We start from the raw sequence: 12,369 nt of genomic DNA, 5'->3' as shown, positions 1-12,369 counted from the left end.
GTGTGGGCGAGTCACAGTGTATAAATACGCCGGGTTGTCAAACAGGAAAGTTTCTCTGGACCCTCCATGCAAACTGTCAGCTCAAGACAAACTGGAAAACCATCCAGCCACCGGAGAATTGGGGCAGCAGTTAAAAACAAAAAAACAAAAACAAAACAACAATACCAAGGTGAAAAATATCCTGCGGTCGGCATCTAAACCGACGACTCGAGACAATCGTCTTGAAATCCGAGACAACACAAGGGATTTAAAACAGAAACGCAGGAGTACAAATCAAGCTAGGACATCAGTGACGATAGGTGAGTAATTAACTGTCAACCGGTGCACAATATAGGCTAATTTTATTCTAATATGCTAACGGGCCTGTGTGTGTTTTGGTGTTTTTCTTTCCAGAAGCTGTGGTTATCCATCAAAATGCGCTGACTATATTGAATAACTGTACTGGGTCCGCCATTGAATAGAAAAACACGGCTTTTGTTTTTGTCTTAGCTAGCCGTTATACATTATAATTAGCTGACGTGACCCTCTAAAGGTCTGTTAAGCTGTCATGATTTTTTTCTCTCTCTCTCTCGTTTATATTCGTGGTTTGACGGAGGGGGGGGGGGTTGTTTATGCTGAGGAGGGACTCTCTTCTTCATTGCTCAGTGCACATACTCGGTCGATAGGCTGTTCGCCACTTAATTAGCTACATAATTTAATCTACAACGACAATTTGGCAAGGAGGGATTCTCCACCTGCATGTCAGCTAAACCGATGTCCTTTCTGCTCCAGTGCCTTTTGACTGACATATGGCAGTAATCCCCAGGTAGACCCTGCTGCTGTTATTATCTGGGCTTCTCACCACACATGCGAACCTGGTTGATATTTTTCCAAACCCCTCTCTCCTTGTTTATTAATCCTCCATTATCCGGCAGGTAGATATGCAACATATTCCTAATTCAGTGGGTCTATAAATAACAAACAGTTTAAAGTTCCATTGGGAGAAAACTGAGATCAACAAAACAAAAATCACTGTAATTTTATTGAGATTTATGTCTGTGGTGACCACTTAGTATTGCTCTGACCCCCACTTATAATATTCCTAAATGGGCTTTTGTTGTCATATTTGTATTGTAGTGTGTGCTTATTGTGAGATCACTGTAGCTCTGCTGCTTAACAGTTCAAATCTGACTTGTAGTGGATGCTTTGCAGCACACACTGTCACACATTTGCAGCTCTGATAATGAGTCCATGTAAACAAAAATAGCACCAGAGATCCTGCTGTTGCACCGATCCGCAATAACAGGCCTTTAAAAATAAAAACCATCTCCCTCAAACTGTGCAACAAATCTGCAGGTGAAGGATACAAGTATGAACGCAGTGAGGGGATTTGCAAACATGAAAGATTTTTGATGTATTTTAATGAAATTGCAAGCTGTGTTAATGTTTCAGACCAATTATTTCACCACAGAAACAATAAACCTGCACATATTAACTGAGTTATTCTCTAATGTCATTGGATGACATTGGAGCATCTGTATCTTGCCTTTTTGTAATGAGAGGAACAAAATGCAGTAGATGCTGTAGATAGCTTAGCTGTGTGTGCACCCAAGGTTTTTAGTGGTGATGGCTGTTGCAGGTGACGGACCGGTGGATTCTCTTGTGCTCGAAGATCCTTCCCTACAATCACTTTAACTCATTTTTGACTCAGGTGGTGGAGAGGAATTTGCACCACAGACGATGCAAAATGGGGTCCTATTTATAGCCCATCCGAACCAGCCCCCATCTTATCCTTCAATGTCACCTTTTTCATGCAAAAGGAAAATGTAAATCTCATCTTGAACCGTCACTCCCGCAGCCGTGCGTCCAGCCGTTGCAGCTTTATCTGTAATAACATTAGAATTGTCTTTAATCGGAGGCGTCTTTCTAATCTTAGCTGCCGAATCCCCATCTGGCAGGGAATGTGAGTGAATTGTTTGTGTGTGTGCGTAGGGGGGAGGGGGTGATCGCACGCACTGCATGGTGGGACATGGTGTTCTGTGGAGTCGATTAACTGTCCTGCCATTTTATACTTCTTCCTCAGGGAGTCTTCTGGTGTTTTTTTTTTTGTTTGTTTTTTTTCCTCTTGCATGTAATCTTTCTTTTCAGCTCGACTCTGCGTGGTGATGACTGGCCTCTGTGTGACTTACAGCATTAAGCAGGAGGCACTCCATGGGCTCGGATTCAGATTATAAAGGATTTATGAAGCCCACGACACAGCATCTGTTACATCAATCAGTACAACCTGCAGTTGATACAACCAACTGATATAAAATATAAAGCATTTTTAATTGCTGTGTATTACTGAATAAGAATAGTGGATGAGTAAATAAGTTTGTATTATAGAAATATGATTCCTGGATAATAGTGATAATTCCTAAAGTCATGATATCGGTCTTTTCCCCCACAATTTCCCCAAACTGTTTGAATCTATTTTTAATGGCTTTAAGGTCATTTTCGCAGCAGATTAGATTTAGCGTCAGGTTTCTTATTCGAATCGATGTTTGCCCGGGTAGGTCAGTACAGAAATGCCTCAGTCCATATCGCATTAAGCCGTGACACTTCCACTGGTCTCATGTGTTTTTCCTGCTTTCACCAGACTCATGATGTATGGAAGATGCAGTGTGCCATTCAAATAATTAAACAAATCAATTAAACATTCAATTGACGGATACATTTACTAAACTGTTGATGATGGTCATGATCTTGTACATTTTCTAGTTGATTTTTTTGCAAGTGTCAGTGTGAGTAAACAAAGACCTTCAAAAGTTTTTGTCCTTTAAACCAAAGTAAACAACTCGGATAAAAAACAAAAATGTAAATGATATTTCTCTAAAATAATGAGTTATAATGAATCACTGTTTATTCTGGCAGCACACTCCAGCCTCTGTACAATCCAGGCTCTCTGTGTCCATTAACTGTCTGCGGCAACAATAGAATAACAACAAACGCCCTCATGTCCTTGCCAGGTAAAGTGACTGCTTTCCTCTGTTTTCATCTTCACAGTTGGAACCTGAAAACATTGTTACGTACTTGTGACGGCGAAAAAACAGCCTGCAACCTGCTGCCCCCACCTTCAAGGTGCCTTTACCATGGTGACACTAAAACAACCGTACACTTTACAATAAGCCAGAGGAAGAACTCCGTGTCTCAGTTGCTTCGCTTCACTTTCAGAACCATCATTTCAAACATTTTGCCGACCCGGTGCAGCCATGCATCTAGAAGTGAAGGTTGCCCTCAACTTCATCGTGTCCTACCTGTACAACAAGCTGCCTCGGCGTCGAGCTGACCTGTTCGGCGAGGAGCTGGAGAGGATACTTGTGTCTCGTTTTGAGGGTCACTGGTACCCTGAAGCCCCTCTCCGGGGTTCTGCCTTCCGCTGCATTCACCTGGGGGCGCCGAGGGACCCCGTGGTGGAGTTGGCCGCAAAGAGAAGCGGACTGGACACGGAGGAAGTGCGTGCAAATGTTCCCGCAGAGCTCAGCGTGTGGATCGACCCTTATGAGGTGTCCTACCAGATTGGAGAGAAGGGGGCAGTGAAGGTGCTCTACCTGGAGGACCCCCCAGGTCTGGGCTGTGACAGCGAGAGGCCTGAGGGTGTGATCAGAGAGGGCAAAGGAGACGCAGAGGCGGAAGAGGCCAAGAATCTGGGCTTCAACCCAGACGCTCAGGTGTTTGTGCCAATTGGAAGTCAGGCGTCTCCCGCCCTCATGCCGTCGCACTCCAGCTCTCCCACACCTCTGTCTGCCCAGTCCTGCCCCGGGCTCTTCAGCTACCCCAGCTCCAGTACTCCCACTGACCCTGCTGCCCACTCCTCCAATACCTCTACCCCTTCCCCTCCCAGCGGCGGGCTGCCCTACCTCGCCGCTCAGCAGCCACCCTCCGCTCTTCCCACTGCCCGCCCTCAACCCATCACCTTCACCACAGCCAGCTTCGCCGCCACTAAATTCGGCTCGACCAAGATGAAGAAGTGCAGCGGAGCCGGGTCGCCGGCCAGCTCCGGAGTCGTCGTCCCACCCGCCCAGAGAATGCTCTCCCGCTCTCCCACCAACATCTCGACGCCGGAGCTGCTCAAGCACAAGCCGCTGTCGCTCTCCTTGCACTCCCTCGGAGGTCCCATCCCCAGCCAGCTCTCCCCCAACGCCAAAGAGTTTGTCTACCCAGGATCCCCGGGGCCCCTTTACTTCGATGCAGACACCCAGCCCATGCAGCCTCATGCCAGCCCATTTCAGCCCCCCCACACTGTCAACACCCATCCATCCTTTGACCCCTTCTCCAGCCCTCCTCCGGCCCAGAGTGTGGGCATCATCGGCAGCAACGGAGGAATTTCTTACATGGAGAAGCCGCCATTTGTCGAAGGTTTAGGAAGCTACAACCTGCAATATCCCAGCCAGTCCTTCCAGCCTGTTGTGCTGGCCAACTAAGCCTTCATTTGTAATGAGAGGAGTCGCTGGAGGAGGAGTCGGGTGTGAGGACAGTGATGCTCCTGATATTTTCAGTTTTTCTAAGAAATTGTTCTAATACTAATACAAATTAAGAATTAGTTTACTACAAAGATTTAAAATACCACGTTCACTGAATATGTCTGTGATTTGTTTTGTTCCTCCACAGCCCCCAGCCCCACCCTGCCCCTTTGTCCATCGCTGTTACTCGTCACGTTCTATGTGTTCGCTTTGACAGGAGTGGGTGGGGGTGACTTCCTTTCTCCGTTGAGTCCTTGCCAAGCTTTTATGTTTATTGTTTTGCATTGAATGTTAATGTGAGACACTTGTTTTTTTGGGGTTTTTTTTTTTTTTTTTTTCTTGACCTGTAGTCTAATGGACCCGGCTCTAGCATAGCTCCATTTTGCACTGCACTGTCATGCTGTGAAAAAGGACCTCGCCAAGTCCTGCAGGGAACGACGGCTGTGGAAAGCTCAGCACTTTGCTCTGCAATCTGCTCTGCCCTACTTGCCACAAATACAGAGAAGAGGAGGAGGGGGGGGGCTCTGCTGTGTCTGTGTCTGTGTGTGCAGTGCTGTTCTGTTTTGTTGTGGCTCAGCGTGATCGAGAGACTCATTGTTTGTACGTCGGGCCCGTTACCCTTGAAACGCGCTCGTGCACAGGCACAGTTTCACTCTGTTGTTGTCAGCAGGCGTATATTGAAAGCAGTTTATGGTCAGCTGGAATGTGTTCATGACATGGGCTTAAATGAAGTTGGAGCAGTGCAGGGAGCAGAAAGCAGAGCGGGGGGGGGCATTAGGGTGTTAAGGGAGTGATGTAGTAGAATGTATTGTACTTGTCGGGGGAAACTGCAGCTGGGAAGGTCAGGGAAACCTTGGCGAATGTGAGAGGCGAACGAGTCTTTGCATTTTAAGACCGTAACCATGACGCGCAGGGATGTACGTTATGGCTTCATACGTGTACTCAAATAGACAAACACGCAGAAAATATGTGCACACACACACACGATTCCAGTCAGCAGAGTGTGAAGGTGAACAGGCGGAGAAGGTGATGAGGGGGAGGGGATGCAGCAGCTAAGCAGTAGGGATTGTGATAAATGGCTTAGCATGACTTTGACTATGAAGGAGAGGTTTTCCTCTGCATGAGAGGAGAGAGGGAGACGGGCAGACAGAAGGAAATGAGAGAGAGAGAGAGAGAGAAGCAGCTAGAGGGTTGTGTTGCCTCCGTGGCGTCCGGAGCGTATTGGTTTAGAGAGCGAGACTTTAAAACCCAGAGCACGTTTCTGGTGAGCTTAAATGGTATTGAAGCCAAAGGCTCACACTATTCTCTCCCTCCTCTTGAAATTCTTCAGTGATCTCTGCTTCGGCTCAGGTTGCTCTGTCTCTTCTCCCCAGTTGCAGTGACGTGGACACAGATTCAAAGATGAATGTTCTCTATCGACGTGTGGCTTCAGCGGACAGCTCGTCCACATCACTGGAAGTCTGTTGTTTCCAATGTGTGTTTACCAGTCGGGTCCATGTGATCGTTGGTCAGTCGCTACAGGGAAGGCTAACCCCAACCCCCACCCCCCACCCCCACCCCCCGCCCCTGCGTGTCCATTTGAGCTGTCCAGCACTTTATTTCTGGGCTCCTGATACTGTGTGTCGCCCACAGACGCGAGCGCTGAACCATTCCTCTGCCCTCGGTTTGGTTTGTTTGATCCAGCCGTCATGAAACGCTTTAGAGATTCAAACACAAGCTAAATTTGTATTGAAAATGCATCACCTGGGCGCGTAGACGCCGTCAGTCTTGGCCGTTTATTTGAATGTTTTCTAGACTTGTATCCATAAATGTTTTTGTATAAGATGACCCGAGGACCCTCGACTTGTGCTCATGCTGGTATTGCGATGTGATAACTTATCATATGCATGCGAGTTTTATTTCTTTTTTTGGTTGTTTTTTTTGTTTTGTTTTGTCGTTTTTTTTCCAAGGGGAAAGGTGGGGCGGTACACATCTCTGTAGATGCTCTGATTCTGAGGGAAAGATGCATTCCTAATTTTTGTTTTGTAATTTATTTCCGATATTTCTATATTTTTGTTTTTGCAAAATTCTCACTTACATTTGTATGAGTAAGACATGACAGGAGTCCAGGAATATGTATATAAAAAGTTCTTATGTTCAGATTCTTTGTTTAGTTTCTTACATGCTGAGGTTATTTTTTCAGAAAATAACATGAATATATGCAAACTGAGACAAAAATAAAGATGTACAGAATAAAGTATTGAATGTTTATTGTATCTTGTACAGCATTTGTCTAATAAGACGGGTAAATGTATTCATCCTTCAAGTTGGATTTGGAGTTTAAGACGTGAATGTTTACAGTGGGTTTGTGTAGGAAAAGATGGCTGATTTCACTTTATCTGTGCTCCCAGGGCAGTCTGACAACACTACTCCCATAAGCAGTACATTTAAACCAAAAACCTCCACATTTCACATTCATTTGAGTGCAATGTTCACCTTCCCTCTTTATGTGAATTCACTGCATTTCCTGTGGTTACCCCTGGAGTTTCTTCTTCTTTTCCTCACTTTCTTTTTTTCTTTGAAATAATGCCCATCAACTTGACACCAACACTCCTGTTTTCTAAAATAGTATCTAAACTCTTCCTAATATTATATTTCCCATTAACTGTTACTTTATCGCACCTCTATTTTTTTTTTTATTTGATTTATTTATTTTCAGTGGTCATCTTCTCCCCATCAGCCTGGTCCTTTTGGTCCTGATACTATAGCCATATCCCAGACTGTCTTTGCTTACACAGATGCTCACCCTTCTCCAGTGCAATGTAACGCCATAATTTAAATTACCCTGAAGGATTCAAGGGGTTTCTACCTCTCTGCACCCTGGAAAAAGAAATATCTCCTCAGCAGTGTTAGCAGCAGGTTTTAGAAGGAGGAAGGAAATGAATGTGTTGTGAATGTGATTCTGACCTGATGTTAGTCGACCCTGGTTGAGAAGGCCTGCAGAAAACAAACAGAAGAAACTGCTTATTTTATTGTCTTGGAGAGATTTTTAGTCACATGCATGTCTAAAATGTCCAAGTGACTCATTTTTCTTATTTTTTTTTCCCCACATTTGTCGGATTGTTCAGTGCAAATGAGATTGTGTCGTTAAATTTCCTCTCGAGGTGAGAGATGCGAGGACGAGTGCGATTCGTAAAAGCTGCGTTTGTCCTCGCGTCTTTTAAGAACGAACGCTGGTTTGTGGAGAAGAGACGAGACGGTGTTTTAAACGCACCACAAATTTACTGTAAACGCAGGCTGTTCTACAATCAGGGTTGATCATTAATGAAATGGAAAAATAAGAATTTTGTATTCTGATGTCCTTTGCTTATATCGATGTGTGCGTTTTATTTTGCACTTTGGAATATTTCATTGTCATAAAAGAAGTTTATTTTCTATGTAAAATTTAACATTTAAGAATAAATAGATATAATTAAAAGTTCAGATGATGTATAAATATAGTGCTTTCTTTCCTGCCTGTATTTTATTATTTTTCCTATTTTGTATCTGATCTGTACACCCTGTAGATGTATAATGAATCTTTCACTACTGAAATGCAATGACCTGTTTTCTGTGCTGCCCCTCGGGAATGGGGAGTTACTACTGCAGTTTCTTATTGTATCAGATTCTTTTTTTAAGTTTGTAATAAAAAAACAGATTGGCAAAAATAAGCATGGAAAATAAGCTAATTGTGTCGTCCTCATTGTTTCTGGGTATGCAGAGGAGCCGTGGAGCGTTAGGTGACCACTAGCAGCTTCAGCTTGGTCACAGATAAATCCGCCTCTTGCTGCCTGTACGAGCGTCGCACTCGGTTAATGTTGAACGTGTTAATCACAGATGATGAGAAGTTAGATCCTCGTGTCTCTGTGAAAAGCCTCAGATTGAAAATTGAAATGCCAGAGCAACGTTGTCGTCTTATTGCAGTAAATACATTCAAGTGATGTTTGATCAATAATTCAAAGCAAAGATGAAAATTCTCAAATGGTGATGAGCCAGATTGCTCACCACCTACCTCAGCTGGACCCGTCCCAGCAGATATTACTTTACATTTCATCATCCAGCGCTCGCTCTCGCTCTCGCTCTCGCTCTCTCTCTCTCTCTCTCTCTCTCTCTCTCTCTCTCTCTGTCGGGTGCAGTCAGCTGGAAGCTTGGCTCGCCCATGTGAGGCAAACACTGGACTGTGCTTTCTATAGTATCATGTGGTGGTGTGACATTAACATGTGTGACGGGGCTCCTCTATATACACACACACACACACACACACACACACACACGCCCACTCACTGCATCCCTCCCTCCTCTCACATGTCTTAAACTGCACCCCTGTTCTCCATCTTTCCTCTGTCCATACACCCCCCCCCCCCCCCCCCACACACACACACCACACACACACACACACACACACACACACACACACACACACACACACACACACACACACACACACACACACACACACACCACACACACACACACACACACACACCACACACACCTTCTCCCACTCTTCTTCACGCCCCTGCTCTTCCCTCCCTCTCCCTCTTCAGCACCCTTTCCTCTCCTCCTCTCCACCCTGCATCTTTCCATCCACCTGATCTTTCCCTCTCCTCTCCAATTCCCAGAGCCCCTCCCATGCTTCCTCGCTTTTCTTTCTTCTTCCTCCCTACACACACACACACACACACACACACGTGCACCCATCCTGCTGGTCTTTGAGCTGCTGCTGTTACGCAACGCTGCTCCCCTGTGTGTTGATGTGATCATTACGCAACATCTCCTACTCCTCTGGAATACTGATGAGCAGCAACGAAGGGACGGTGAGAAGCAACAGTGTCTGAAACAAAAACAAAAATCACATTGTGTGTGTGTGTGTGTGTACACGTGCGCTCGGGTGTGATTGGGCATGTGCACGTGCGCAACATTTGACGAGGAAGACCCCTCCATCCGTCCACCGAAGTGAGCTTCTTTTGTCATCTACCGTTTCCTTTGTCTCTCAGCACCAGTGTTTCTCCCGTCGGAGCCGCTGCAGATCAGACAAAGTCAAACTCGGAGCCCACGTGTCATTAAATCCCAATTTATTTCATATACATGATACAAGATACAGTTAGAACATGGCACTGCAGTTGCATGTATCCTATACATGGTTAGGACGATACAAAAACACCCAACGAAAACATGTTCATATAAAAAGAGAGAGAAAATAAAGCAAAACACCACAAAACAAACAAAAACTTTAAAAATGTTTTCAGTAAAGATGTTTAAATTCTTTTTTTTTCCCGGAGTGTAATAGCTACTTCCAATAGCAAACAAGAACATAGTATCAGAGATGTGAAGCCAACCTGAAGGTTTCAGACCAGATCCACTGCTCAACACAGTTTACACCTTCAGACGAGCTCGTCTGCGCCATCTACAGGCAAGAAAACAACAGCACGTTCACGCTGGTGCCACCTGCAGGCAAAATGTAAGAACTGCAGTTTTTACAGTGTGTGACACTGAATATCTTAAATTTATAGTAGAGTATCTCACTCTGGACAGGCCAGTTAACACTTTGATGCCTAGTTTTCTGATGATGAAGCTTAATGTTTAGCCGAGATCAGACATGACAGGTTAAGCTAACAGGCAAAATATGAAAGCTGCTACGAGACTTAGACGTGGCACAAGTGTAGAAATGCAGTAGCTATAACTTTTTACACACAGCTACATCTGCAGGTCTAATGTTATTTTCATTCCCTACTGGTGGCGCAGGTTAGCATGTGTCAAACTGGAGCATCTGCAACCTGCTGGATGTTACTGAGTGACAATTACACGCCCAGTTTCATGAGGCGCTTTGCATCAAAAAGAGATTGCTACATACTGTGTGCTGTACTATAAAAGATCGTGATTTATTGCCTTTTAAAAAGGCATTCCTGACCAGTACCTTTAGTCAGCCTTGTGCAGAACATTTTAATTTAGTCAGAAAATAACTAAAGTTTGCACTCATCAACTACACTGATGTATATAAACAGCAGAATGCAGTCAATGTCAAGTCTGAATGTCAATTCAAAATAAAATGCACTGCGAAGAAAAGTCTGTTTGACTACACCATCAGGAAACTGAAACAAACACAGAAACTATCGAGAAAACACAAAAGCACCAACTGATCCAGTGTATCTAGATATAGATCAATCTTAAGTAAATAGAAAACAATCCACACAGTGATCGAAAGATGCTGTTTTCAGCTGATGTTCACCCCAAGGTCACGCACTGGCTGCACAAGGATGGGTGGCGCTATTATGCAAGTCATAAACACAAGACATCAGAGCTAAGACGTTCTGCCCCTCCTTTGACAGAGCTGTACAACAGACCATCAGCCCCCCCCCCACCCAAAAACATATCTAGTTTTCAGTGATGGTTTACAGACATAAGTACACTTGGTGTAAAACAGTGAAGAAGAAAAAGACAAGTTTACTGGGTTTCATGCATTAGGATCCGCGACGACAGAGGATCTAAACTGGAAGCACAAATGACTTTGGGGCATTTCTATTTAGTACGTCATAGCAATTTTACATACAACATCATCACTGAAATTAAACAAGCATTACATAACAGAGTATTATTGCCACATTTATTTTCTTTCCAAGATTACGGCGATTATGAGCACAAGCCGACCGATCACAAATCCTGCATCGGTCAAAGACACTTGAGATATAGAGTCCCATAACAGTCTGTAATGTGTTTACTAATTCAGACACAGACTCAGCCAGTTTGGCAAAAACAAAGTCAATTTATCAACTCGGATTCAAAGTTTTGCCAAATGGAACTAAGCTGCTTTTAATGTGCTCTCTGCTTCAACCAACACCGCTCTGTAGCCCTGCTAAACGTTACCCATTCACCATAGGAAGTGCTGGATGAGGTAAATTAGAGTGTGCCCTGTCCTGGCACATACTGTATATATGTACGTATGCGTAGAGAAAAAAAATCCATATAGCTCTATAAATCTGTTTTTAACATAAACATCCAAAAGCACAGTTTACCCATTGAAGTCCCTGCTTTGTCATTGGTTTTGTTGTAAATATTGTTTCTCAAAAGGAAATAGAATTATCTGACATATTGTTGTACGTCACAATCAACAGATGCATTATTACCATCAGAATAAATACAGCACTCATTGACTATTTGGCAGATATAAGGAATAGTATCGGGTTAATAAAGCCACAGTCAGAATCCCTGTCTTAGGAAATCAAGACCATGAGACAATCATTTAATTACAAGGTATCGAAGCAGTCAACTTTGGGCCTGGCTAAATTAAAAATATATACATATGTATATATCAATCCAGCCATCACTACACCACCAGCAGGCAGGTAGCGGCTCTAGCGCCCTCTACTTGCAGTGTGCGGTAAAATAAACTCCCCTACATATGAACATACCCCTCCACCGGTGAGGGCCCGTCGACAGCAGACAGTAACCTACAGGAAAGTACGACTCTCTCTGCGTTTGTAAATCCACCGACCCAAACACCTGTCTTCTCTACTAAAATATTGTGAGGCTCCTGAAGCTGCTCTGAGGTTAGTAGAAAAGGAAACTAAATCACAGTAGCTTTTAACTGTAGGTCATGCATGTTTTTTTTTCCCCCCTCAGAAGCTACTGTGTTCGTGGTAAATAACCTGCCACCACTATAATCTTTACACTGTTTTGTAAGAAAAAGTGCAAAAAAAAAAAAAAAAAAAAAAAAAAAAAAAAAAAAAAGGATTACACACTGATACACACACATATTAATGTGGTGCAGGGAGATGACTATATATATATACACAAGGTTTTTGTGTGCATGTGCGTTAAAAAGAAGGAATTAACTGCGACTGTGACTGAATCGAGCCAAACTCTCCTCCTC

At 44.0% G+C, this 12,369-nt stretch overlaps 1 protein-coding gene across 1 annotated transcript; it reads left to right on the top strand.

Moving 5' to 3' along the window:
* The first annotated feature begins 86 nt into the window (after window positions 1-86).
* LOC111239190 (protein Tob2-like) lies at window positions 87-4,790 on the top strand. The gene is made up of 2 exons (XM_022769010.1): window positions 87-299; window positions 3,025-4,790. The coding sequence occupies exon 2, from the start codon at window positions 3,231-3,233 to the stop codon at window positions 4,440-4,442; it is 1,212 nt and encodes a 403-aa protein (XP_022624731.1). The 5' UTR covers window positions 87-299; window positions 3,025-3,230; the 3' UTR covers window positions 4,443-4,790.
* The last annotated feature ends 7,579 nt before the right edge of the window (window positions 4,791-12,369 follow it).

This window comes from Seriola dumerili, unplaced genomic scaffold, assembly GCF_002260705.1.
Source record: "Seriola dumerili isolate Sdu_G_001 unplaced genomic scaffold, Sdu_1.0 BDQW01002134.1, whole genome shotgun sequence".
Classification (NCBI taxonomy): Eukaryota; Metazoa; Chordata; class Actinopteri; order Carangiformes; family Carangidae; genus Seriola; species Seriola dumerili.
Note: the sequence above shows the minus strand (reverse complement) of the source record. Positions and strands in the feature narration are given on the sequence as shown.

Excerpts from the sequence above, each read along its gene's own strand:
- LOC111239190 (XM_022769010.1), top strand. The coding sequence starts at position 3,231 with ATGCATCTAGAAGTGAAGGTTGCCCTCAACTTCATCGTGTCCTACCTG.